Source organism: Dromiciops gliroides, chromosome 6 (genome assembly GCF_019393635.1).
Source record: "Dromiciops gliroides isolate mDroGli1 chromosome 6, mDroGli1.pri, whole genome shotgun sequence".
In the NCBI taxonomy this organism is placed as follows: Eukaryota; Metazoa; Chordata; class Mammalia; order Microbiotheria; family Microbiotheriidae; genus Dromiciops; species Dromiciops gliroides.
The window spans coordinates 2,137,301-2,163,633 of record NC_057866.1 but is presented as its reverse complement, the minus strand read 5'-3'; the positions used below and the strand labels follow the sequence as shown (position 1 = coordinate 2,163,633).

Here is a 26,333-nt window from a genome sequence, read left to right as displayed (position 1 = left end):
CTAGGGGCGGGGCAGAGGGAGCCGCAGGCCCCTCTTTAGCCAGAGTGCCTTGTCCACCTCCTCGGGAGGCTGCAGTCTGTGCCACTGGGCTATGGGCCGCCGGGCATGAGCCAGCATGTCTGACCAGTGGTGCAGCTGGTGGCCGGTGGCTCGGCAGCCCAAGAGTAGCTTGCCCAGGGGCTCTGCCCTGGATCCGCGGCTGTGGCCCCAGACGGACACCAGCAGGTCCACATTCTAGGCAGGAGGGGGAGGAAGGAGACAAGAACACAGCATTAGCCCTTCCTTGGAGGCCCCGTGCACCCCACGCCTCTGCTGGGAAGCCCACCTGGATCTGACCAAAAGGCACGGAAAAGACGAAGGCTGTGTTAAAGTAGGGGCTGGCCGTGCTGCTCTTCACACTCATCGCTGTCTTCTTCTTCCATTTTTTCCGGTTCAGGAGAAGCTGAACCTTCACATAGGACTCTGGAGAGGGGAGAAGGCGCCGATTCCTGTGCGGAGGCACAGGGTGGTCCCTGGAGCCCTCCCCCCAGACCCGACCGGGACCACCCACCTGACAGCCCCTGCCGCAGGCCTCGAGCCTCAAGAACCACTACGGTCAGCTTCCCTGTGCTGGGGACATAGCGGAGAGAGAAGCACAGCTCCCCCGTCTGCTCCTGCTGCGTGGGGCACAGAAAACAGAGCTGGTGTCGCTGGGCCCCCCAGCCCTTGCTGTATACAATCTAGGCTCTCCCCACCTCCATTTTCTCATTCTGTGAAATGGGTGGAAGCAGCCTGTCTGTTTTCCTTGTCTCCACTCGGCTTCTCTGTGATGGAGTACAAGATGCTCACTGACCCCACGCCATTCCCCTCTTTTACTACCAGACTCTGAGAAAGAGATGTCTACACCCGCTGCCTGTCTCCACTGCTTCCCCTCCCACTCCCACCAAAAGCCCCCACAATCCACTCCATGCCCTCCTCCATGCTCTGTCCAGGGTGACCAGGCGCTCCAGTCCCGTGGCCTCTTCTCGGGCCTCTTGCTTCTGAGCTGGTGACCCCTCTCTGGGTCTCTGCTTCCGGCTCTCCCCCACCTGACGGGCCTCTCCTCTCCTCTTCCAGCGTCCCCCCTTTGTGGATGCCCATCGCCCACTTCTCCCACCTTAGTGTCCGCTTCTTCCCAGAGCTCTCCCCCCACCCACCTGCAGCGCACGGTCCCTCAGGCAGAATACACCCCCTCATCTCCTGGACCTTACCAAAGGCTCCTCTTCCTTCGAGGCTGAGCTTGGTCACACCTGCTCCCTAAAACCTCTCTAGTTCCCTGAGGACCACACTGGACACCCCATACCCAGTACGGACTCTCACCCAGAGGACGCCCCTAAGAGACAGCGGCGGGACTTCCTTTCTGGCCTCCAGGGCCAGCCCCTTCCCAAGGACCTTGGAGCAGGCCCTCAGCTCTCATGAGCTTGCCCAGGTCCTAGAGGCCTTGGAGATGTTCCTTCCCAGTACTGGTACAGGGAGGGGTGGGGTGAGAAGACCACCAGTGCCTCCCCTCCCCAGCTCTGGCCTTTTCCCAAGTGTTCTTTCCATCCATCCTTAGGAGGATGAAAGGTGCCTCAGGCACGTGACCCGATGCCTCACCTTGGCCCGGCCTGGTGGCCCCAGCTCATGCCACTGCTCCAGGACATGGTGAAGGTCAGTCATGTCCAGGGGAACAAGGACCTCCCCAATGGGAGCATGCTGGGAGAAGCGGCTGAAGTCCAGGACCTGGATCACCAGCGTGGCCTCTGGCAGCTCTGCCTGGGAGACCTGGCAGGGAGGAGGGAGGAGAGCCCTGAAATTAGCCCCCCTGACCTAGCCCCCCTCCCCCCAGGCACCCCAACCCAGCCTGGCCCCCCCTTCTTCCTCCAGGCACCCCAGCTCAGCCTGGTCCCCCCTTCTCCCCCCAGGCACCCCAGCCCAGCCTGGTCCCCCCTTCTCCTCCCAGGTACCCCAGCCCAGCCTGGCCCCCCCCCTTCTTCCCCCATCAAGCTCCACCTGGAAGATGCAGCTTTCATTGAAGATGGGACTAAGAGTCTGCCGGTGCACCTTGGTCTCATGAATCTTCCGGGGGTCTGAGGTCAGGTAGATCCTGGCGTAGGCGTCAGCCGTGCCACTGGCTCGCAGGGCCTTCAGATCAGCGGCCTGTTTCAGGCCAACCCTCAGCTGGGGGCATGGGGAGGGCCCTCAGACTCAGGGGGAGGGCAGCCTCCAGCCTCTGCCCAGCCCCTTCTGTGGCCCCCACCAGGTGTCCCCGTCCCACTCTATTATCCCCCAGCCCAGCCTCGATGGGTGGCCTGGGCAAAGTCACTGGCCTTCTCCGGGCCTTAGCTTGCCCCTTTCTTCAATGGGGAGAATCATCTCGGGTTCTCCCTTCAGCTGCCCACCTCCTGGGCCCGGAAGCTGTATTCTAGGGAGACCTGCACCCGTCCTCTGTTGGGGTCCTCCAGCCCCAGCTCCACGTCCTCCACGTCGGGCTGCACCTGTGTGGGAAGAAGCCACCAGGACAGACCCTGCCCCCTACTTCCACTTGGGTCCTCCAGGGAGTCCGGGACTGGGCTGGCACAGGGCAGAGAGGCTGCTCTGGGGCCTCTGTGGGGCTGAGGGGGCAGGGGGCATTTGGGGGGAGGCTGGAATGCTGCCAGCAGAGGGGCTGGGCCTGATGGTCTTCTGCACAAGCCATTCCCCTCTTCAAAAACCTGCTCTGCCTTCCTCCCCCCTCCTCCCAGTCATTTCTTAGAGCCTGTGCAGGTTCCCAGCACACTTCACTAGGGGGTCTTACTCGATCCTCACTCACAACAACTCTGGGAGGGAGGGAGGTGCCATCATGATCCACGCTTTACAGAGGAGAAGACAGGCTAAGAGAAGGCAGGTGGCTTATCCAGGGTCACACAGCTAGTGTCCGAGGCGGGATTAGAACTCAGGTCTTCCTGACTGGTCCCTCTAGGACCAGATCCCTCCCAGTATCTTTAGGATCAGACCTCAACTCTTTGGGTATGTCAGGGAAGAACATTCTCCCCAGGAGCCCGGGAGGCGCAGGAGAGAACAGACCGAGACGTTCGGTCCAGACAAGCGTTCATTGGGATCGTCGCCATCTGTGCCCCGGCTCCCTTGTTCTGGTTCTGGGCTGGGTTCTACAGGGCGGCCTCTGGGGCCTGAGATTTTGTGAGCCTGGCCATCAAAGCTCCGCCTCCCCCTCCCCTCCCCTCCCAGCCCAGACTAGACTCTCCTCAGCAAGAATCCTTCCTGTGCCACACACACCGTGAGGTCCCACAATCCCCTGGGCCTGGAGACCTCCGGGGAGGGGGAGGCCACCCCTTCCATGCTGGGAGAGCTCTTGGCTCCCTCCGCCTCTGCCCTCCACTGATCCCGTGTAGCCAATGAGGCCACAGAATGTTAGAGATAGCCCAGGGTCTCCCTGAGTCTTCCCTCAAGTGCCAGCAGCTTCTCGAGACCCACCCCCCACACTTCTGTCCTTGTGGCCGGCCCCTCTCTTCCTGTGTGAACACTCCCTCCCCTCCAAGGCCCTGCTGAAGTGGGTTCGGATTTGCATCCTGTGACCCAGGCCCGGCTTGGGAGGGACTCTACCCTAGGTGCCTCCTACTCTCTGGCCTCGGTTTCCTCCTCTATAAAATGGTGACCCATCGTAGCTCACAACAGTCTCCCCCTCCTCAGAGCCCCCAATCTAGCTGCCCTCAGCCCTCCTTTGTCATATGTGTGAGGACACTGCCCCCTACTGGGAGCCTCCATTCCAGGAGCGGGCCCCTGACCAAAGGGCACCTGGGCACCAGGCCCACAGCTGGGCTGGCTGGCTTCTACTCCCTGCGGGCACTCACCAGGTGGGTATTGGTAGCATTTGGGGCCCCACCCAGGCCTACAGTCTCCTTCTTTGCCCCCTTCTTCCTCCGCCGGCGGCGGCACCAACAGCAGACAATGCAGACCAGGCAGGAGGCCAGCAGGAAGACAGCTCCCACAAGGATGGTGATGAGCACCCACCGAGGTACTGTGGGGTAGGTGTCAGAGAGTGGGGGCCGGCTGGCTCTGGGCCCCGTACCCCAAGCCAGCTCCCCACCTCCACACTTGGGGGACCCTAGGTTCTCCAGAGCTATCTGGCCCAAAGCACTCTTTATTTGTTTGTTTTTGATTTTGGTTTTTGGTTTTTCACAAAGCAATCAGGGTTAAGTGACTTGCCCAGGGTCACACAGCTAGTAAGTGTCAAGTGTCTGAGGCTGGATCTGAACTCAGGTCCTCCTGACTCCAGGGCTGGTGCTCTATCCACTGTGCCACCTAGCTGCCCCAAATCACTTATCTTAGAGATGGGGAAACTTAGGTTGAGAACGTGGTAGGGACTTGGGCAAGCTCCCACTGCTCACAAATAGCTTCTAGGGGAACCTTCTAAAAGGCCTCCTCTCCCAGCCCAGCCCAAGAACTCACAGGGAATCTTGTCCCAGATGTCCCGGATGAATCCTGGTGCCCCTTGGGTCTGAACCGGGGAGGGGGACGGAGTGGGGGAGTAGGCAGAAGAGAGGCCCGGCCTGCTCATGTTTCTGGGGAACCTAGAGGAAACGTGGCTCCGTCAGCCTGGGCAGTGGCCTGTGGACAAACCCAGCTACCATAGCCATCAGCAGGGGCTGCCCACTACACTGAGGGCATCCTAGGGGCCGAGGCAGGGGGCCCTGATGGATTAAGAGCTCAGGACACCTCCAGGAGGGAAGTGTCGACCAGATTCAGAAGTGAAGCCATGGACTGCTTTTGTGTCACCAGTGAAGGCTCTGAAGGCCAAAACAAAGCTGTCCTTGCTGGCCGGGACCACAGTCGCTGGTCAGAGGAGATAGCCTGCCCCTGTGGGCAGAGAAATGGGGAGGAAGGCAGCATAACGGGCAGGAGGGGGGGTGCACACTATGGAGGGTGGGGTTACTCCTCCCCCCTTAAATATACCTGAACATACAGGAAGTGTGCAGAAAGGCTTCCCGGAGAGCTGAGGCTTGTGGTAACAAGGCAGATGGAAGAACAGACTCTGCAGACAGGACACAGCATTTCCTACCTCCACACCTTTGCACAGGCTGTGCCCCGGATAGAATTCTTGCCTTCCTTCCCTCTAATCTGTGGAATCCCCAGCCCCCTTCCAGGCTCAGCTCAGGTACCTCTCCCTACAGTCCTTTGCAATTCTCTTCCCCACATGACTGTGTCTTTGCTATTCACTCACATTGTGTGTCATTGACTAGAGTGCAGGCTTTCTGAGGGCAGCCAAACATGGCTGCCCTATTCCCCCCTCTGAGCTTCATTCCCACCAGACTCATGGACTTGGAGACTTGGAAGGGCCCTCAGCATACCCAATGTCTAGGACAGTGCTGGGCACACGCCAGGTCCCTGCAACCTTATCATGGGGTTCAAGCTGAGCAAGAAAACAGGGATGAGGAGAGGGGACTTGATGAACAAGACCAGAGTGACCCAGGTCAGGGGTGCTGTGCTTCCTACTCCCATCCCTTCTGGCCTGTGCTCATGACCAAGGGCAGGCTTGTGCCCAGACCCTTCCCCACAGGCCAGCTGGGACCCCCTGAAGTCAGGAGGTCTGGTCAGGGGGCCATGGGCAGCAGGGAGCAGGGGAGCAGCAGGGAGTGGAGGGCAGCAGGGAGTGAGGGGTTAGTAGGAAGTGGGGGGCAGCAGGGAGTGGGGGCAGCAGGAAGTGGGGGACAGCAGGGAGTGGGGGACAGCAAGTCGTGGGGGGTAGTAGGGAGTGGGGGGTTAGTAGGAAGTGGGGGGCAGCAGGGAGTGGGGGCAGCAGGAAGTGGGGGACAGCAAGGCATGGGGGGTAGTAGGGAGTGAGGGGGTAGTAGACAGTGGGAGCAGCAGGGAGTGGGGGGCAACAGGGAGCAGGGGAGTAGCAGGGAGCAGAGGGCAGCAGAAAGTGGAGGGCAGCAGAAAGTGGGGGGACAGCAGGGAGTAGGGGGGTAGTAGGGAGTAGAGGGGTAGTAGGGAGTGGGGGGCAGCAGGGAGTGGGGGCAGCAGAAAATGGGGGGACACAGAAAGTGGGGGGCAGCAGGGAGTGGGGGCAGCAGAAAGTGGGGGGAAGCAGAAAGTGGGGGGACAGCAGGGAGGAGGGGGTAGTAGGGAGTGGGAGCAGCAGGGAGTGGGGGGCAACAGGGAGCAGGGGAGCAGCAGGGAGCAGGGGTCAGCAGAAAGTGGGGGTCAGCAGAAAGTGGGGGGACAGCAGGGAGTAGGGGGGTAGTAGGGAGTAGAGGGGTAGTAGGGAGTGGGGGGCAGCAGGGAGTAGGGGGGTAGTAGGGAGTGGGGGGCAGCAGGGAGTAGGGGGGTAGTAGGGAGTGGGGGGCAGCAGGGAGTGGGGGACGGCAGAAAGTGGGGCAGCAGAAAGTGGGGGGCAGCAGAAAGTTGGGGGACAGCAGGGAGGAGGGGGTAGTAGGGAGTAGAGGGGTAGTAGGGAGTGGGGGCAGCAGACATGGAAGAAGGCTCTGTTGGAGCTGAGGGGACATTGGGGAGCGTTCCTCTTGCGTGAGTCAGGGCCTCACCCAGCCTGCTCACCACAGCTCATGGGTGCGGGGGAATGGGAGGCAGTTGCCTCCAAGACCATGAGGCAGGAGACAGCCCTCCTGGCCTTGCTGGGCCTTCTCAGAGCAGGCTAAGGGCAGAGAAGGGTCCCCAGATGTGGGAGCCAGGAGCCCCGGCTTGTAGGAACTTCGTCCTTCCTTTGCCCATCTCCTTGTAAGTTCCTACAGGGCCCAGGATGGGCCATGCATTCCTCACTTATCAGGGAGCAGTCACCAAGTAAGTATTTGCTGGGCAGGTGGCTCCTGAACTGCTGAGGGCAGCCTTGGCCCACCCATCAGCAAACCTGCTCACCTGCGCAGCCTGCAGTGCCTTGATAAAGCACTGGGCTAAGGGGCATCTGGAAGAGTGTGGGCACCTGCGGCCTGAGCCCCGGAGCCCCTGGCCATTTGGGCCCTATGAGTTTGGGGTGATTTTCACAGCCATGAGAAACTCTTCCATTCCCCACTCCCCATTCCTACAACCTGACTTCTCTTCAACATTTACACTGAGCTCTTGGGACCTACTGAGTAACTAACCAACCTTGGCTCAATCCTCCCTCCACATCTTTGCCCCTCAGGTTTCCCCTCCTGGTACACCCCTCACCTTGCACAAGGATCTCTCCCTCTGCTCCTGCCCTGCTGCTCATGGCCATACGCAGTAGTCTCTGTTCTGAGAATCCTGTCTCCCAGTCCCCTCCACCTCTAGACTGGGGCCTCCTCGTGGGCAGGAGCTCCTCCTCCTCCCATCTCCCCAGGTCTGTCAGTCCAGAGTAGAACCCAGGACCAAACACCCTTGACAGAGACTCAGCCTCATGTCGTTCTCTCTTCTGCCTGAGCAGTCTAATCAGAATCACTGGTGCTGCTGAAGAAGGCCTTGAGGTGCTTTTAGGAACAGGAGGAGGGGGGGCGGGGAGGGAAGGGGGGAGCCGGGGAAGACCACTTACCTGTGGCCGCTTGGGCAGACAGACGAAGGCTCAGGGAGGAGTCGTGGGTCCTTTCCTCTCGGCACCCTGGGCTGACCTGAGGGGCTGCATAGCCAAAGGCTGCCTATCCTCTGGCCTCCTGCTGGACTGGAAATTCTTCTTGGCACTGTAGGGGAGGGGGGGTGGGGAAGGACTTGGAGGAGCCCCACCTTGAGGCCCGGAAGTCCTGAACCTTTAGGAGCAGGCTCTGCCAGGAACCAGGGTGTGGGTGCTGGGGTCCCTTCCCAGGCCCAGAGAGGGGAAGAAGGGAAGGTGCCTGAGGAGGAAATGGGGGAGGGATGTGGGAGGACATTTCTGAACATCTTTGCTTCAGATTTTTAGCAATGAGCCCTGGAACCTGGGCACAAGATGGGGAGCATTAGCTTCCTCTTACTACAGGAAGGTAGGACTGTGGCTGGGCAGAGGGACCCCTCCTCCTCAACCCACAGTAGACTGAGGCTCTTTGGGTGGGGGGCTCCCAGACTCCTCAGACAGAAAGGATTGTCCTTCAAAAACTGCTAGGAAAGCACGGCAAAAAGTAGTTATAGACCAACATCTTCCACCGTACACCAAAGTCAAGTCAAAATGAGGACAAGATCTAAACAGAGGGAGCTCCCACTGGCAAATCAGAAGAGGAAGGAATAATTTGCTTATCAGATCTATGGAGAGGGGAAGAATTTGTGACCAAGGATGAGATAGAGAACATTATGAAAAACAAAATGAATGATTTTGATTAAATTCAATTAAAAAAGTTTTTGCACAAACAAAACCAATGCAACCAAGATAAGAAGGAAAGTAGAAAACGGGGAAACATATTTTACAGCCAGTGTTTCTGATCAAGGCCTAATTTCTAAAATATATAGAAAGGGGGTGGCTAGGTGGCACAGTGGATAAAGCACCGACTCTGGATTCAGGAGGACCTGAGTTCAAATCTGGCCTCAGACACTTGACACTTACTAGCTGTGTGACCCTGGGCAAGTCACTTAACCCCAATTGCCTTGCCAAAAAAAAAAAAAAAAGGAAAAAAGAGAAACAATGTATAGTAAAGTGAGCAGAACCAAGAGAACCTTATGCACAGTGACAGTAATATTGCTCAATGAAGAACTGTGAATTACAACTAATCTCAACAATGCAATGATCCAAGCCAATCCCAAAGGACTATTGATGAAACGTACTATCCACCTCCAGAGAAAGAACTGATATTTATGGAACAGACTGAAGAAGGGTATTTTTCACTTTCTTTAATTTTTTTTCTTTTAATCAAGTTTTCTTGTACAAAATGAAAAATATGGTCATGTTTTATATAATCATACATGTATAACATATATCTGATAGCTTGTCACCTCAGGGAGCAGGGAATGGAGGGAAGGAGGGATAAAAATTGAAACCCAAAGCTATAAATAAAAATGTTTATTACATTAAAAAATAAATATGTCATTCTCCAATTGAGAAATGGTCAAAGGATATGAACAGGCAGTTTTTAGATGAAGAAATTAAATCTATCTACAGCCATATGAAAATCTCAATCCCTACAGTTCTCAATCACTACTGATTTGAGAAATGCAAATTAAAACAACTCTGAAGTACCACCTCTCACATATCCAATCGGCTAATATGACAGAAAAAGAAAATGATAAATGTTGGAGATGTGGGAAAATTAGAACATTGTTGGTGGAGCTGTGAACTGATCCAACCATTCTGGAGAGCAATTTGGAGCTACGCCCAAAGGACTATCAAACTGTGCATCCCCTTTGACCCAGCAATACCACTTCTAGCTCTGTATCCCAAAGAAATCATAAAAAAAGGAAAAGGAACCACATGTTCCAAAATATTTATTATTTATAGCTGTTCTTTTTGTAGTAACAAAGAATTGGAAATTCAGGGGATGCCCATCAATTGGGGAATGGCTAAACAAGGCGTGGTATACGAATGTAATGGAATACTATTGTACTGTAAGAAATGGTGAGCAGGCAGATTTCAGAAAAACCTGGAAAGACTTAAGGGGACTGATGCTGAGTGAAGTGAACAGAACCAGGAGAACATTGTACACAGGAACAGAAATATTGTGTGATGATCACCTGGGATAGACTTGGCTCTTCTCAGCAGTGCAATGGTCCAAGACAATGCCAAAGGACTCATGATGGAAAACGTTCTCCACACCCAGAAAAAAGAACTGTGGGTTCTGAATGCAGATCGGAGCAGACTGTTTTCACTCATGTTGTTTTATAGTTGTTTCTTTCTTAGGGTTTTTCCTTTTCATGTGGAAATATGTTTAACATGATTGTAATGTATAACCTATGTCAGATTGCTTGCTGGCTTTGGGAGCGGGGAGGGAGAAAAACTTGGAACTCAAAATCTTACAAAAATGAAGTTGAAGACTATCTTTACATGCCATTGGACAAAAATAAAATAAAATACTATTAAAAAAAGAAAGGATCATCCTTTTAGGGCACCCTGGGCCTGCAAATGAGCTTGGCTCAGGCTTTTCTCAGAATCACAAAATCTCTGAGTTAGACAGCATGGCCAAGGCTGTCTGGCCAACCCAGACCTGAACCAAGATGCTTCTCCTACATCCTCAGCAAGTTGGAGCCTGAACCCAAGCTTGCAGGCCCCCTGGAGGGGGAGCTCACTACCTGCCCAGCCCTGCCCCCCCTTTTTCACATTGGGTCCCTTTCATTGTTAGGAAATGCTTCCTGACATCTCCCTCTGTCCCCTTCCTCATCCTGACCAATGTGGCCAAGCAGAGCAGTGACTCCCCCAGCCCCATCTGGGATCTCCCTGGCCAGCCTCAGGCCCATCTGTGAGGTCAGCAGGCATGAGGCTTTCCTGCTTGGCCTCAGTGGGTGATCCAAGCTGAACTGATTCAGTCTGGAGCCTGGGCTGCCCCCTGCCCCCATGGGGACTCCTGGTGCCAGGTTGGGCATCTCCTGCTAAGGAGGGTCTTAGGTTTGGGGACTACAGGGTGAAGTTGTAAGTAAGGTTTTCTGGCAGGGGTGGGGGGATCTTGAAGGTAAGTGCACAGGCATGTGTACCAACCCATGTGTACACATATGGCTGTGTGTGTGTGTGTGTGTGTGTGTGTGTGTGTGTGTGTGGTCTCTCTTTGGCTAGTCCCATGCATCTATGTGATTTGGGCAGGGGAGCAGTGACCAAAGGCAGCCCCAACAATGGCCTCCAGCTGCCTTCAAACTCTCCATTTTCTGTTTCTACGGCTGTGCAATGACCTCCGTGTGACACAGGCTGGGATGGGAGGGAGGATATATGATTGCATGGCCAGACATGGCCTCGAGGGGCGTGGGGGTGGGAGAGATGATCTATGGCTGAGACATGTGGCCACAGTGGGCTGGATGGGGAGATGGTGGGGGCAACATGGAGAGACACAGAGCTCTAGGGGAGATATATGGTCACCCAGGGAGGCCTGGCTCTGTGTCTGAGGCAATCAGGCCTGGTGGCCAAGGCCCCGGCCCCGGGGTCCCAAGAGGGTGGGGAGGCTCTGGCTGGGCTGCCATGTCCCAGCCTGGTGGGGTCTTCTGAGGTGGGGGGAAGGGGGGAGCTGGGCCATCCAAGGTTCTCTGTGTGTCGGCCAAGACATTGGGTTAAAGGACAAGGAAGGGGTCTTCTAGGGAGACAATGGGATTGACTGTGTCCCCATCAGCCAGGGGCACGCGGGGGACAGTCCCAACCCCGACCCTGCCTTGGAGCCTGGGACAGATCAGATCCTTGTTTGTGCATCTGTCAATCAATGGCACAACATGAACCCTCATCTGTCTCTGTTCCTGGCTCGGCCTCTGTCTCCAGCCATCCATGTCCTTGGGACAACCGGTGCCTTGGCTGCCCGCTCCTTTGTCCCTGGGACAGGCTGGATGCCCTCTGTCCATCTGTCCATCTGTTCCTGGGAGAGACCAGACCCTCTTTGTCCATCTGCCTCTGAAAGAGCCGGAAGCCTATTTGTTCGTCTGACCATTCCTGAGACAGACTGGTCTCCTGGCTGGCTGTCCACCGCTCTGTCCTCTGTCCATCATTCTCTGTCTGCTGCAGAATGGACTTCTGTTTCTCTGTCCATGGGAGTGGGCTCTGGAAGAGACTGGACCCATTGGTCCCTCTGTCTTTTCCTGAGACAGACTGAACTCCCTTTTGTTTGTTTTGCTTTCTGTCCCTGGAAATAGGCCATCTGTCCATCAGTCAGTCTGTCTGTCCCTGGGAGAGCCTGGAGCCAGTCTGTCCATCAGTCAGTCAGTCAGTCAGTCAGTCTGTCTGTCCCTGGGAGAGCCCTGGAGCCTGTCTGTCCATCCACCCGTTCCCGAAACCCTGGACCCCTATCCGTCTGGCTCCAGGACTGCCTGTACCCCATCCATCTCGCCTGCACCCTGTAACCAGCAAGAACATTCCTGGGTTTGGGTCAAAGCCAAAGCAAACCCCAATGTAACTGCCTACGGAAGCCGCCTGCAGCAGAGTGGGGGGCCCCCGCGGTGCAGGGGATGGGGGGGCAGGAAGGGGTGGGGGCGGGGTCTGGGCCGGGGGGCCCTGCTCTCAAAGCCACCTTTTCATGAGCTGGGGGGGGGGGGCGCAAGCCCAGAGAGGTAATTAGGCAGCAGGCCCAGCTCTGGTCCCATCCCAGGCCCGCCACCACCCCCACCAGCCTGTCTGTCTAGTCCCAACCGCAGCAGGCGGGCCAGGTGCCGGCTACGAGTCCCAGAATGCCAGCTCAGTGTGGGGGGAGCATGCGTGCCTGGGGAGGAACAGGGACTGCCCCCTTCCACCCCAACCCTGGGCACCCCACCCGCCAGCCTCTTCCTGGAAGCCAGGCATGGGAGGGGCACCTTTCTGATCCGGCTGGCTGGTGGGGAGAGGGAGCCCCAGCCCGTGGCCCGGTGAGTCCCCCAGGCACGCCCCCCCCCCCAGAGTCTCCAGGCCAATCCCGCCCTCAACAAAACCCTGTTGCCTTGGGCCCAACGAGACCAGCTTCAGGGGTCGCCACATCAGGGTGCTAGGACCCGTTTGGCCAAAGGATAGAGGGGATGGATAAAGGGGCTACCATGAGCCCTGGAGGTGGGGGTACAAGGGAAAAGCGATCCCTTTGGGCCAGGCTGAGAGCCTAGGGACCAATAACGCCAAGGCTTGGGGTTCACTTTCACTTTAGGGTCCTGGGGAGGTGGAGGGTGTAGGTCCCAGGTCTGCTGCTTCCCTGGGGGAGTGGGGAGCACTTTCCTCTGGGCCTCCTCCTCCTCCCAGTAATCTCTGAAGTGGACATCTACCCCGCCCCCCCCCCCCCCCCCGCCGCCCCCGCAGAGCGCTGCCCTTCCTCAAACCCTTCAGAATTGGCTGAGTAAACAGATGATAAGACACAGCACATCTCCTGGGAGAGGGATTGCTATCAACCCCACTTTAGAGGAGGGAAACCGAGGCCCAACCTTTATCTGGACTAGCTCAGGGCTCTGGTAAAAGTTGGAGGTGAGAGTTGAACCTGGTTCTTCTTGCCTGAAGGGCCAGCCTGGGATGGTGCCCTTTGGGTAGGGTCCTAGGGTTTGGGATTAAAGTTGGGGGCCAGTAGAAGGTCCCTGTCTCAGCCTGTACCCAAAGGTTTCTTCTGGTCCTCAGTTCAGTTAGGAAGCCCCTGGTCTCTGGCAGCTCAGATCCTGGTCTAATCTTGCCTAGCACAGGCAGGCGCCCTCACCACCTTCCATTCAGAGGCCTGGAAGCTGGGGTGGGGCTGGGGGTGTGAGAGTGTGTGTGTGTGTGTGTGTGTGTGTGTGTGTGTGTGTGTGTGTGTGTGTGTGTGTGTGTGAAAGCACAGGATTAACTCTGGGTCTATTCATTGAGTTCTGGCAGAAGCCCAGTGAAGGTACCCCCTGCACCATCCTTGGTGACTGAACTTTCTGCTACCAGGGCTCATCTTTTGCCTCAGTGGTGGGGGTCTGGGCACCATGGCCCAGTCTGGGGCAGTCATCCTGAACCCTGAGGTCGTCCAGGTGAGTCCAGGCACCGCTCCACATTCTCCCCCTCCTCAGACCATCCATGCCCTGTTGCCCACGGTCTAAGAAGGGCTCCCTGGAGGAAGACAAGGGGAGAAGGACCTCAAAGAGCAGGGAGGGCCAGGCCCCTGGACCCCTTCTCAAGATAAGCTTGTTGAATACCTAAAGCAAAACCACTGGGCTGCCAAGGATGAGCATTCTATTAAAACACGCTAATAAAGAAACCATTTCAAACTGCCCACCCCCCCCACCCCAGTGAAGAAGTGGCTGAGGGTGGGGGGCTTCCAGTAGCAGCCCCAGCCAGGGCAGAGCTTCTGCTACCTAGCAACTGGGTGATGGGCCAGCTGGGCCGGGCTGAGCAAGGACAGGGGAAGAGCGAAGGAGACAAACTCTGGCCCGAGGCTGCCCTGGTTCAGACAGAGCCCTGGCCTCAGGGAGCCCCCGGGGATGTGGGGGGAGATAGTGCCCTGGGGACCCGCCTTCGGAGAGCCCACGGTTGGAAGGGGAGAAGGACCCAGCTCTTTGGACCCCCCAGGGAGCCCCGGGGCACTGGGCAGTGCCCTGAGGAAGCCCTGGTGACATTTGTTGCCTCTTGGCCCCTGCAGAAAGACCCACGGGAAGCGCTGGTCATCGCGGTCACTGCGAGAGCCATCTTCAACCTGGAGGCTGAGCACCAGCTGTTTCTGGCTGAGGGCACCCAAGAGTACACTAAGTATCAGACGGCCCATGCCCAGGACCCGCTGCCCCCGGGCACAGCCTTCCCCTTCATCCAGGTGCTGACCTCCATGTGCAGGCTCCAAGGGGCCGAGCAAGGCCTGGGCTCAGCCCCTCTTCCCTCCGCAGGGGCCAGCGGGGGCCTCCGTGCTGTTCCAAGGGTGTGAGGAATGCCAGAAGCCCCCCGGCCTCCAATATCTCCCCCTCCTGCCCCTCCCCTGTCATCCTTCCAGAAGTTCCATTACAGCAGGGGGCCTCCTGGGGCCTAACCCCGCCCCCCACCCCCACACTTCCCAGGCAGGCAGGTGAGATCCCGGTAGGCCTTGCCTGCCCCACCTTCCCCCAGGCAGCTTGAGCTATCTCTCAGTGGCACCTCTCCCCTCCTGGCCCAAGATAGAGCAAGCCCAGGCCAAGGGGCTTAGCAGGGGAAATGGGGCAGGCCTCGGCCCATTGACAAAGGTCTTCCCAAGCGTCACAATTCAGGTGTGAGCCTCCCTGTCTTGTTTGTGGGACAGGGGAGACCCAAGGCACAGACCCTCAAGAAAGGGACAGGTGAAGGAGGCAGGGCAGGGTCTCAGGTCAGCTGACTGCTGACTCATTCATTCATTCATTCACTCACTCATTCACTCACTCACTCACTCATCCACTCACTCATTCATTCATTCTCACTCATTCATTCATTCACTCACTCACTCATCCATTCACTCATTCACTCACTCATTCACTCTCACTCATCCACTCACTCATTCATTCATTCATTCATTCTCATTCATTCACTTACTCACTCACTCATTCATTCTCATTCATTCACTCATTCATTCTCATTCATTCATTCACTCACTCACTCATCCATTCACTCATTCATTCATTCACTCACTCACTCATTCACTCTCACTCACTCATCCACTCACTCATTCATTCATTCATTCATTCTCATTCATTCACTTATTCATTCACTCACTCATTCACTCACTCACTCATCCACTCACTCATTCATTCATTCATTCTCATTCATTCATTCACTCATTCATTCATTCCCTCACTCACTCATTCAAAGACTTTGCTCAGGAACACACAAGTTCATGGCCTGATCTGAGAGGGAGGAATCTTCTCATTACACAAATGAGGAAACTGAGGCCTAATGACTGCCCAAAGTCCTCAAGGTGGTGTCAGATGTGGGGTTTGGGTTGATCCAGGACCTGAGAGTAAGTTCTTGCCTCACCCTGCCCTTCTGGGCCACTGTCCCCCAGGCACAGGGTGACAAGACTGGACTCACACCCAGGTCCTCTGACTTTCCCAGCCGCCCTGGCTGCCTCCTTCTTGGGCCATGGCTGGGAGTGCAGGGCGTTAGATCCAGCCCCAACCCTCCTGGCAGAGCCCAACCCTGCATGGCATCATCCCACCTGACAGGTGCCTCCCTCCCTCAGCCTGGAACAACCCCTTGGCCCTTCACCGAGTCCCGATCTCAGGTCGCTGTGGCTTAAGCCAGGGCCCAGGGAGGGCGGGCACAGGCTGAGCTCACCCTGCTTTGCAAACTTGCCCTTCCAGGCTGTGCAGCTGGTCAATCAGAGGTTGTTGGAGCGTGACCCAGAGGAGCGGGGACTCCTGGATGTCATCGTCCTTTCCAACAACAGCCCAGAGGCTGGCATCCGAATTGTCCATTGTGCCAGGCGGGCAGGTGAGGGCGGATTCCCTCGTCCTCTTCTGGAGGAGGCCAGAGGAAGAAAGACCAAGGGAGGCTTTCCTGTGGGGCTGACTGGAGGGCCCCGTCTCTTCTCCCCAAACCCTCTTCTGCTTGAACACAGACCCTTCCTGCTCCCGCTCCCAGTCTCCCCCTTCTCCAGGAGCGCCAGGCCCAGATGAATCCCAGGAGGCTTCACTAGCCTTGGTCCCTCCCCCCACCAACACCACTGGCCTCCAGGAGGCTCAGGAGCCTACATCCTGGAGGGCAGGGGAATGAACAATAAGACTAGAGCAGGGGCCATTAGCATCCCTCCCAGGGCATAAACAGAACCCCCAGAATTTTGGCCATAAGAGAATAGGAAAGCCCCGTCCAGCCACCCCCCCAACCTCCCCCAACCAACCAAGCAGCCCCAGCAGGAGCTCTCCAGCCCTCCTTGCTAGAGGGCAGCAGTGGACAGGGGAGGGGAAGCCCAGGCCATGCTGGGCCTGCTCAGCCAATCGGGCACAAGCATTTCTTAGGTACTGACTGTGGCATGAGTCCTGGGGACAAAGAAAGGTGACGGGGCCCCTGATTCTAAAGGGGGGGCAGTAGTCTCAGGGATATTCTAACAGACCCTCAGAGCAGGGCCTGGGCTGGCAGGCAGCCCTGGGACAAGGGCTTTCAGTGCTTAAAATAAAAGAACAGGAAGTCCGAGGGAACCAACTCTTTGGCGACGTCATCATTATAGAATTTGTTTTCAGTTCCTTGGTTCGGCATGGAGAACCCTCCTTTATAGGGCTAGTTGTTCAGTCGGGGCTCCTGCCCCAGCACTGCTGGGCCAAGCCCTTCCCCAAGGAGGCTGGGAATTCTCTGAGGGAGAGAGGAAAAGGGATGGCATTCTAGGGGGCGGGCACTGCCAGGCCATGAGACCAGAAGAGCTGGTGAAGAGCCCTCCCCATTGCTCCTATTTCTGCCCCCTGGTGCCCAGCAGACCCCAGGACGAGGCTCCAGCCCCCACCTTCCATTTCCTCTCAACAGCCCTGTGAGCTCCTGGGCAGTTTTGTCATCTGTAACATGGGCCAGATGACAAAACTGAGGTTAGGAAATGAGAAGGGACTTGCCCCCAAAGGCCCCCAGCTAGAATTGGTGGAGTTGGGACAGGCCCCCACCTTCCTCCTTGACTCTGGGGAATGGACCAAGTCCTCTGTGGCTGGGATAAAGGAGTGACCCCCAGCCTTGGTGGGCACCCATGCTGGGAGGGTCCTGGAAACTGAGGTGGGGCAGGGACCATAGAACCCATAATGGGGCCCTTGAGAAGTGGGTGGCCCCGAGACCACCTAAGAGCAGGCTTCCCAAGCCAAGCCCTCTGTGGTAAGTTAATGGAGCTGCTCTCTCCTGAGGTAAGCCAGCCCTCACTGCCACAGAGGGAACAGGGGCTGGGGGGGGGGGGGCGGGGAGCAGAAGCAGAATGAGGTTAAGCATCTTAAGACCTTCAGCCTAAGTTTTGCCAACCATCAAAAACTTGCGATAAGGATGTATTGTCCCTGGGAAGGCCAATGGTGTCTACCCCTCTTACTTTCCAAATGAGAGTCCTACAGAGAGGAAGGGCCTGCCCAGGGTCAGTGACACCTTGACAAAGCCATCCATGGCTTCTTCTACACTGAGACCCCTGGCCTGGGCTGGAGCCAGGCCCCGACATCTGGGAGAAATGTCCCTGCCCTGCCCGGGGGAGGGGGGGCACTGGGTGCCTGAATCATCCCTCCTCTCCCCCACCCCAGGCCTGGAGATCTCCAAATTCTGCTTTGTCAGCGAGAAGGACTCCACCCAGTACCTGAGAGACCACCGCGTGGGGTTGTTTCTGTCAGCAGACAAGACTGATGTCTGCAACGCCCTGAGGAGGGGTGAGCCTCCCCTGTTCCTCCCAGGCCCTCCCTCCACCCCTGACACTACACGCTCCACCCCAAAGCCCCAGGGCCTACCTGAGGAAGAGGGAGGGAAATCTGCACAAACAAAGGGGACCCTACAACTCTGGAGGATCCAAGAGCTTTCACCTAAGACCTTCATATTACCAGTGGGCAGATTCATATGGGGCCGACTTGTTCCAGGTCATGCAGCCAGTAAATCACTGGGCAGATTTGAACCCAGATCCTTGGTCTCCAAATCCAGGGCTCTTTTCCCTGTCCGTGGCAATGAGCAATTTATTAAGCACTTAGTGTATACAATCAGAAACAAAGAGTTTGGCCTCAAGGAGATTGCCCCCCCCCCCCCAGAGAGAGCCCAGAGTCAGGAGGGCAGCTGGAGAGCAAGGAGAGGGAGCCAACTGGGGCAGAAAGCCTCTCCCTGCCACCCCTCCCCTGCCAGGCTTCCCCTCGGCTTTGGGGGTGCCCCGGACACCCAGAGTCTCTCCAGTGGAGTACAGGCTCCTACCTCTGCCAGCTCCTGGCAATCGGCCATGGTAACAGACTGAAAACAGCTGGGCTTGTCCGATCTCTTACCAAGGACGCTCCCCAAAGGGAGGGGCCGTTATTACCCCCATTTTACAGATGAGGACACTGAGGCAAGCAAAGGGGAAGAGACTTCCCAACTCACCAGCTTTTAAGTGTCAAAGGCAGGGGATTTTCCTGCCTCTTGGGAAAGGGAACCCTGGCAGGCAGGGAAGTATGGGTGGGAATCCTGCCTTTGACCCTGCCTCCCTTATTTGGGGGGCTGTCACTGTTCTTGCCTGAGGAAGGTGGCTGGCCACAACCTGGCTGTCCCGGGCTTTTGCCGGCCAACCTGGGGGTTCCCTGGCCTGACTATAGCCTGTGTTCTGGACATGGCCTTCAGGCCCCTTCCTGAGTGAGGAGAGGGAGAAGAAATAAGAATCGTGCTAATTCTGGGCACTGGAGTCTCATTTGGGCCTAACAGGAACCCTGGGAGAGGGATGGCAGCCAGTCAGTCAATTGGCTGGCACTGATTAAGTGCCTACTATGTGCCATCCACTGTGCTGGCCATACAGAAAAGGCAAAAGCCAGGCCCTGCCCTCAGGAAGCTCCTAGTCTAGTGGGAAAGACGACAGACAAACACCTGGGGTACCCACGAGCTGTAGATGGAGAAATCGGGAATCACCCACAGAGGGAGGCACCAGCATGAAGGGCCTTGGGAAAGGGCTCCCTGCGCGAGGGGGGATTTCAGCCAGGACTCGGGGCTGGGGAACTCTGCTCCCAGTGTGCAAATAAGGAAGCTGAGGCTAGGGAGCTTAAGGGACTTGCCCAGGGTCCCACAGCTGCTAAGTGCGGAGGTTTCAGCGGATGGGCCCCAAACCAGGGGTTTTCTGAAGGCCTGGGCCGGCCAGACTTTTGGGCTGTCCCACAGCGCCATCTTATGGCCGCTGGCTGTCACTGCGGCCAGGCCTGAAGGGGAGCTGGGGGCCGGCCCCGCGCAGGCTGCTGCCCCGCCCCGCGGCCCCGGCCCGCAGAGCCTCGGTCTCCGGCTCTCTCTGGCCCAGCCCGGGACCAGCGGTCCTAATAAGTGCAGCTGGCATTTGTGGAGCTGCTTAGGGGTTTCAAAGACTTTTGCGTATTTGAATGTATTTGAGCCCTTGCGAAGGCCGATGTCTTCCCTAAGGGGGGGGGGGGGGGCGCGCGCGGAAAACAACGCGATAGCCACCAGGGGGCGCCCCAGTGCACAGAGTGCTCTGCCTAGAATTAGCAAGACCTGATCAGATACTTACTAGCAGTGAGACCCTGGACAAGTCACCCGTCTGCCTCACTTTCCTCTCTATAAAAGCAGCATCTTCAGAGCACTGACCTCCCAAGGCTGCCATGAGGTTCAGATAAGATGGTGCACGTGGAGGGCTCTGAAAACCTGGTGTTCTCCAGACACTGGGCCTGGGCCCAGGGAGGGCTCAGCCCCCTGACACCTCCCCACCTCTGTGTCTTCCCAGGGGTGCCGGCTGCCCTCATTTTCCAGCAGGAGGTCCAGGCCCCCAGCACCCAGCTTCGCTTGGCCTTTGATGGGGATGCCGTGCTCTTCTCCAATGAGACCGACCGCGTGTTCCAGGAGAGGGGGCTGCAGGGGGCCATGCAGTACGAGAAGGACTTGGAGGCTGTGCCCATTGGCGAAGTAGGTGGCAGCTCTGGCCCAAGTCCCGGAGCAGCAAGTAGCAAAGTCTCCCCAGGTCCAGGGTGAAACACACCCCTGCCTCGAGCCAGGAGGCCAGGCCAGGGCAGTCGGGTCCTGAGGCCTGCAGCCCCCTCTGTCCCTGTCCAGAGAGGCCCATGCTGGTGTGTGCAGCACCAGCAAGGATATGAATGTCTCTCTGTCTCTCTCCCTCCCTCTGTGTCATGTGTCTCCCCCTCTCCTCTCTCTCTCTAACCCCAGGGGCCTATGAAAGCCTTCGCCATGCGGCTGGGACGGCTTCGAGAGAAGTTTGGCGTAGATGACTCACCCGTGCGCACCTACCTAGTGACCGCTCGTAGCAAAGGTGACATGAGCCTCCGGGCGCTGAACACCCTGCAGGCCTGGGGTCTGCGCCTTGATGAGATCTTCTTCATGGATGGGGCCCCCAAGGGCCCCACCCTGGCCCAGATCTGCCCCCACATCTTCTTTGATGATTCCATGCACAACATCCAGGGGGCTCAGGATGCCGGTGTCCCCTCTGCCCTGGTGCCCTGTGACTGCTGAGGGGCCTCCCCAGCATTAACCCCTCCCCAACTTCCTTCCCCTCTCCCACGCCTCTATCTGTGCATCTGCCTATGTCTCTCACCTTCCGAGGTCATCTCATCCATCCCCCTGTCTCCAAGCAGGGCCACACTCAACCCTGCCCCTTTCCTTTAAAATCATGGGGGGGGGGGGCGGCAGCTAGGTGCTGGCCCTGTATTCAGGAGGACCTGAGTTCAAATTCGACCTCAGACACTTAACACTTACCAGCTGTGTGACCCTGGGCAAGTCACTTAACCCCAATTGCCTCACTAAAAAAAAAAAAAAAATCACAGGATGGGGAATCCTTGGCCTTCCTGGTAGCAGTGACTATGAGAGGTCCCTCTGGAGGGCTGACATCAAGTCCCTCTGCTCTATGCACAAAAAGTCCCAAGCCACACACAGACCACACCTTCTGAGGCCCTGGGCCTGGGCAAGGGGTAGGGGGAAGGGTGGGAGAAAAGCTTTTATTGAGTGCCTACTGTGTGCTAGGCAGTGCTAACTGCCCACAGATATTATCTCAACCTATAGAAGTAGGTGCTATTAGGATTCTTCTTACAGTTGAGGAAACTGAAGCAGAGGGCAATGAAGTGACTTGCCCAAGGTCACCCAGCCAGGAAGTTTCTGAGTCTATGGTTAGGCTGGGTCTTCCTGACTCCTTGCCCACTGGGCTGCCTCGAAGAAAGACTATTTATCACAGATTAGCTGGCTCTCCCTTGGGGATCCTGAGAGCTAACCTCTACAGCTTCACCCAGAAGGCCTCGGGCAGCCTGCCCCTCTGTCTGACCTTAGGGACCCCTTCTGCAAACCAAGGGGCTTTTCCAGCCAGCATTCAATTCACTCATGTCTTCTTCCTTTCCACGGCCTGTAAAATGCACCATGGAAGGGTTACCTGGGGCTCGGAGTGGGAGGCTGGTCCAGGCCGCCCCTCATCACTTGGGCCACAGCCTCCCTTCCTGGAGAGGTGGGGCTCTCCTCCAGAATAAGGGACAGGCAGAGTCTGCAGACCGAGAGACTGGGGACTGGCAATAGTGGGGAGAGGGGCTCCCCCCCCCCAGAGCCGCGAGGAGGCCGGGAGACGCTGCTCACAGAGCTAGCCGGGGCAGAAGCAGCAGGGCCAGTACGGGGGTGGGTGGGACCCTTCCCAGCCAGAGGTGGGTAGAGAAGGTGCCCAGGAGAGCTCAGCATTGGCTGTCTTCAGAGCTTGAAGGGACCACGTACCGGCCCGGAGGCCTGACAAGGCTACCCAGTTATCATCCTCTAACCAGACCTGTGAGGCCCATCTCCAGGCCACCCCCCCATAGCTGTGGCTGACTCTCATCCCCACCCCCCCAGCCTGAGGATCAAAGGCAGGTAGTGAGCACCCCCTTAGGACCAGCCTTTGCTGGGCTGGGCTGCCTAGTCCAATGAGGTGGGGCCAACTCAAATAGGAACAGGGCTCACTAAACTGGGGGTGGGACACTGACTTCTGCCCTTGCTTCATTCTGGGAAGGATTTGCCTGTTGGTCTGAATGTGGTCTGGGCCGCCAGGGAGTGAAGCCTCTGGTCTAGCTCAGCCCTGCTTTGCCGGTGAGGCCAGGCCTGACAAACCCAACCAGAGCCTCGCTCAGAGCAGGCTCAGCAAGCTCTAGCCAGACTTTTGAGGTTGTTCCGTCCTGTTCGACCCTTCAAGGCCCCATCCGGGGCTTTCTTGGCAGACGGGCTGGAGCCCTTTGCTTTTCCTTCCCCGGCTCATTCTACAGAGGAGGGAAATGAGGCAGACAGGGTGATGCAACGTGTCCAAGGTCACACAGCGAGGAAGTGTCTGAGGCTGGATTTGAACTCAGATCTTCCTGACCACAGGCCTGGTGCTTGGTACACTATGGTGCCCTCTCACCACCATACTTCTAGACTCCCTCACTATGTGCCAGGCACGTGATAAGCTCTGTCTTCTGCCGGTCTCTGTCCACAAGGAGCTCATAACTTAAGGGAGAGAGACAACAGGCAGGCAAAGGTAGACAAAGCAAGGTCCATGCAAGATCCAGAGGAGAGAGGTACCAAGGGAAGGCCCTGGAAGGCTTCCTGGAGGAGGGAGACTTGAAGAAAGCCCAGAGGTGAGAGATGAGGAGAGGGCATCCTGATTAGGGTGGATGGCCAGAGAGAATGCCAGAGGTGAGGATGGAGGGGGTGTCACAAGGTCATCTCCACCTCACCCCCCCCCAACTCTGCATTTCCTGATGGATCTCATTATCTCTCCCCTCAAAACTTTCCAGCGTCCTCATTACCTCTGAGGCCCCCTGGCCCCACCCGCATAGCTCAGGCTCATCGCCCCCTCCCCACACACACACATCTCAACATCTTGGCCAGGGCTTGGCCCTGCTGCCCTCCCCAGCCATCCACCAGCTCTGGCCTTCTGACTTCCAGGCCCCAACCCAGTCCTCTCCAGGGCCACCTTCTTCTTACAGGTCCTCCCTTGGCTGACCTCTGCCTGGATCCCTCCCCCTGCCTCCCTAGAACACCCCCACCCTTCCATCTGTACCTCAGCGCTTTCTCCATGTCCTCATTCCCTGCTGCACAGTTACCCCTGCAGGTTGCTGTTCTCCAGGCTCACCCATCAGCTGGCCCGCAGACCCCTTGGCCACCCTCGCTCATGCCCTCCCTGGTCCTCCCCTCCCTGGTCCTCCCAGCCCCCCACAGACTCGGCAGGCTGAGAGGCCTCAGCTTCCCTTGTTCCTGACCCCAGCAGGTGAAGGGCCTTTGCAATCTCCTGATAGGCTGCAGGACGCCTCCCAGGGCCACCTCCCTGGAGCAGGTCCTCAGCTTTCCTCACCCGCTCCCCTTGCCCTCCCTCCTCGCCTGCCCTGATTGCAGTGGCCTTCAAACCAGTCCTCCAGCCTCACCAATCTATCACTGTTCAAAGCTGGGCCCCAGGAAACACTGCATTGCACCATCCTCACGGTGATGAGCCAACGAAGGAACGTGAAAGCATTTGTTCAGGACTTCCTGTGTGCCAGGCCCTGGGCCGAGTGCTGGGGGCACACATTTGAAAACAGGTTTTACCCTCGAGGACCCTTCAGTGTAACAGTGCAGGCCGATGCAGCTCCCAGGATTCCCAGGAAGGGTTTTGTTGGGGTTTTTTTTGGCTTTCGAAGGAATCGCGGGGTCTGCATTGAGCCCATGGATGGGCCCTTCCCAGGAATATTCCTCTTGCCCAGAATACTCTGCTCCTCAAAAAACTTCCGTGGCTCCCAGCTGCCTACAAACTAGGTCTAAAGTCCTCGTGTTGGCATTGTCTGATTCCTTGATCTTGTCCTACCTCTCCAAGCTGGATCTGGTCCTGCCCAGAAGAGGTCAGGCCAACACCAAGCAGCCACCATGAGCCAAACTCACCAGCTCTCAAACACTCTGTATTACAGTCCCAGGCCTTTCAGAAACAACTTGTTAATCAAAGTCTCCTAAGCACTTTGGGGTAGGGCTATTAAGCTGCGGTCTGTGCCCTGTGGGGGCGGGGCTGGGTTTTAAAAATCCTTTTATTCTAACTTTCCATTTAATTGGCTTTCATCACAACTCCATGTGTTTGGTTCACTTAAAAACCTATTCAGAAAAGGGGTCAGTGCCTTTAGACACACAAAGGATGAGGACGACTCCAGGGTCCCAGAGTCCCTCCTGATAGTTTCCTCCCAATTCCGGACAGCCCCTTCTCACACCAGCCATTGGTGGCTGGGGTTCCCAGTATTCTGCAGCAAATTTCCACAGATCAGATCAAACAGGGGAGCAGCAGGAAGGAGGGAACAGCATTAGAGAGTGACTCAGAGGAGGCACGCCCTCAATCCTGCTCCCAACTCCAACATTCAGTGCCTCCACCACCCAAAGGAGATGCTTGGCTTCCCACAAGTAATCAGAGACTTCCTCTTCTTAGCTGATCAGTACCCTAATCTGGTCAAAGCTCTGGGTCACAGAGTCTGGTCCTTAAGTGAATTAGTGCAGGGTGAGCCCACCCCACCCTGTCCCGGCTCAGTCACCACCCACCCCAGCTCCATCCTCAGGGACAACAGAGTGGGGGCCTGACCACCCTCAGCAGTCCTCCAGTTTCCTTAAAGAGAGTGACCAGTAAACAAGCTGTGGTAGATGATGGTGATGGAATATTATTGTGCTCTAAGAAATGACAAGCAGGAGGACTTCAGGAAGTCCTGGAAAGACTTGTATGAACTTGTTACGGGCCCAGGCCACCCCAGAAGTTCTCTGGGGCACATCAAAGAACCTTCTCCTTGAGAAACTAAACCAAAGGACAGACACACCTAAAGAGATAAGTGGCACTGGATCTACTGAGTTAGCTCGGGGACCACCACCCTTCATTCCAGACTCCCTCACCCCTGGGGAGGTAAGATTAGGTGTAGCTGCTGCCTCTGTGGAGGGAGGAGGAGAGAGATGGCTTGAGAGATCCGAAGCCACCCCTCACCCAACTCCTCCAGCCACCACCAGTGGGGGTGGTCCTCCCTCAATAGGGGAACTTTCCTCATCAGACCACCATTGGACCTCTGTGCCATGCCTTCTCCCCATAAGAAGTCCAAGGATTTCTCTCTTGGTTTCCCTTCCTCAGCCCCTAAATAAACTGTTATCCTATTCTACTGGATTTGTGTGCAAGAGGGTGTAATTCTTTAAAGAGGAATTCCTAAGGACCCCAAACCCCCTACCCTATTTCTCTCACAACAAACTGATGCAGAGTGAGCAAAACCAACAGAACCTTGTGCACAGAGACAACAATATTGTTTGATGAAGAACTGTGAATAACAACTATTCTCAACAATGCAATGATCCAAGACAATCCCAAAGGACTATAGATGAAACACACCGTCCACTTCCAGAGAAAGAACTGATGGGTTTTTGTTTGTTTGTTTGGTTGGTTTTTTTCAGTGAGGCAATTGGGATTAAGTGACTTGCCCAGGGTCACACAGCTAGTAAGTGTTAAGTGTCTGAGGCCGGATTTGAACTCAGGCCCTCCTGACTCCAGGGCTGGTGCTCTATCCACTGTGCCACCTAGCTGCCCCTGAAAGAACTAATATTGATGGAACACAGACTGAAGCAGGCTATTTGTTACTTTCTTTCTTTTTTTCTCTTTTATTCTAGTCTTCTTATACACAATATCAACTATGGTCATGTTTTACATAATCGTACATGTATAACCTATTTCTGATTGCTTATGGACCCAGGGAGGAGGGAGGGGAGGGAGGGAAAGAGGGATAAAAATTGAAACCCCAAACTACAAATAAAAATGTTTATTACTTTAAAAAAAAGAGAGAGGGTGTCCAGGCCTTTAGTAACCGTGGTGGGTACTGTTGTCCTTGAAGCATGATTGAGCAGTGATAAAGTTTCTCATTCTGATGGAGACTTGAGACCAAAATCTTAATTATTTTGTAATCCATAGCTTAAAGATGCCGCTAGGTGGAGCCATCGTGCACAGAGCCCTGGGCTTTGGAATCAGGAGACTCAAATCTGGCCTCAGAGACTTCCTAGCTGTGTGACCCTGGGCAAGTCACTTTACTGTGTTTGCCTCAGTTTTCTCATCTGTAAAATGAGCTGGAGAAGGAGATGGCAAACCACTCCAGGATCTCTGCCCAGAAAACCCCAAATGGGGTCCTGGAGAGTCTGACACTGAAATGATTCAGCAACAAGAAGATTCAATGGGCAGGGCTCAGATATGTCCACACCCAGCACTCCCAGGACCTGAGGATTTAAGCCATCACTCCCCTCCGGGAGCGTTACCTCTCCCAAGGATAGCTAGCCTTTGTAGAGTGCTTACTGTGCT

The 26,333-nt window shown here is 56.4% G+C and overlaps 2 protein-coding genes across 4 annotated transcripts; one reads left to right on the top strand and one right to left on the bottom strand.

Moving 5' to 3' along the window:
* SYT8 (synaptotagmin 8) lies at positions 1-12,499 on the bottom strand. The gene is made up of 18 exons (XM_043970585.1): positions 12,300-12,499; positions 12,156-12,202; positions 11,954-12,070; positions 11,428-11,574; positions 7,690-7,760; positions 7,502-7,577; positions 7,162-7,314; positions 6,871-6,972; positions 6,553-6,649; positions 4,774-4,854; positions 4,447-4,568; positions 3,849-4,015; positions 2,400-2,495; positions 2,011-2,178; positions 1,615-1,782; positions 551-656; positions 326-462; positions 1-234 (listed from the first exon to the last, which is right to left on the bottom strand). The coding sequence occupies exons 1-18, from the start codon at positions 12,497-12,499 to the stop codon at positions 1-3; spliced, it is 2,289 nt and encodes a 762-aa protein (XP_043826520.1).
* LOC122732509 (cytosolic 5'-nucleotidase 1A-like) lies at positions 12,260-20,976 on the top strand. Of its 3 annotated transcripts, none has more exons than XM_043972709.1 (7): positions 12,260-12,390; positions 13,340-13,488; positions 14,097-14,264; positions 15,754-15,883; positions 17,647-17,769; positions 19,794-19,972; positions 20,231-20,976. In XM_043972709.1, the coding sequence occupies exons 2-7, from the start codon at positions 13,444-13,446 to the stop codon at positions 20,531-20,533; spliced, it is 948 nt and encodes a 315-aa protein (XP_043828644.1). In that variant the 5' UTR covers positions 12,260-12,390; positions 13,340-13,443; the 3' UTR covers positions 20,534-20,976. The 3 variants fall into 3 exon arrangements, with proteins under 3 accessions (XP_043828644.1, XP_043828645.1, XP_043828646.1); XM_043972710.1 differs by having other exon boundaries at positions 12,282-12,390; positions 13,349-13,488; XM_043972711.1 differs by having other exon boundaries at positions 12,297-12,390; positions 13,406-13,488.
* The last annotated feature ends 5,357 nt before the right edge of the window (positions 20,977-26,333 follow it).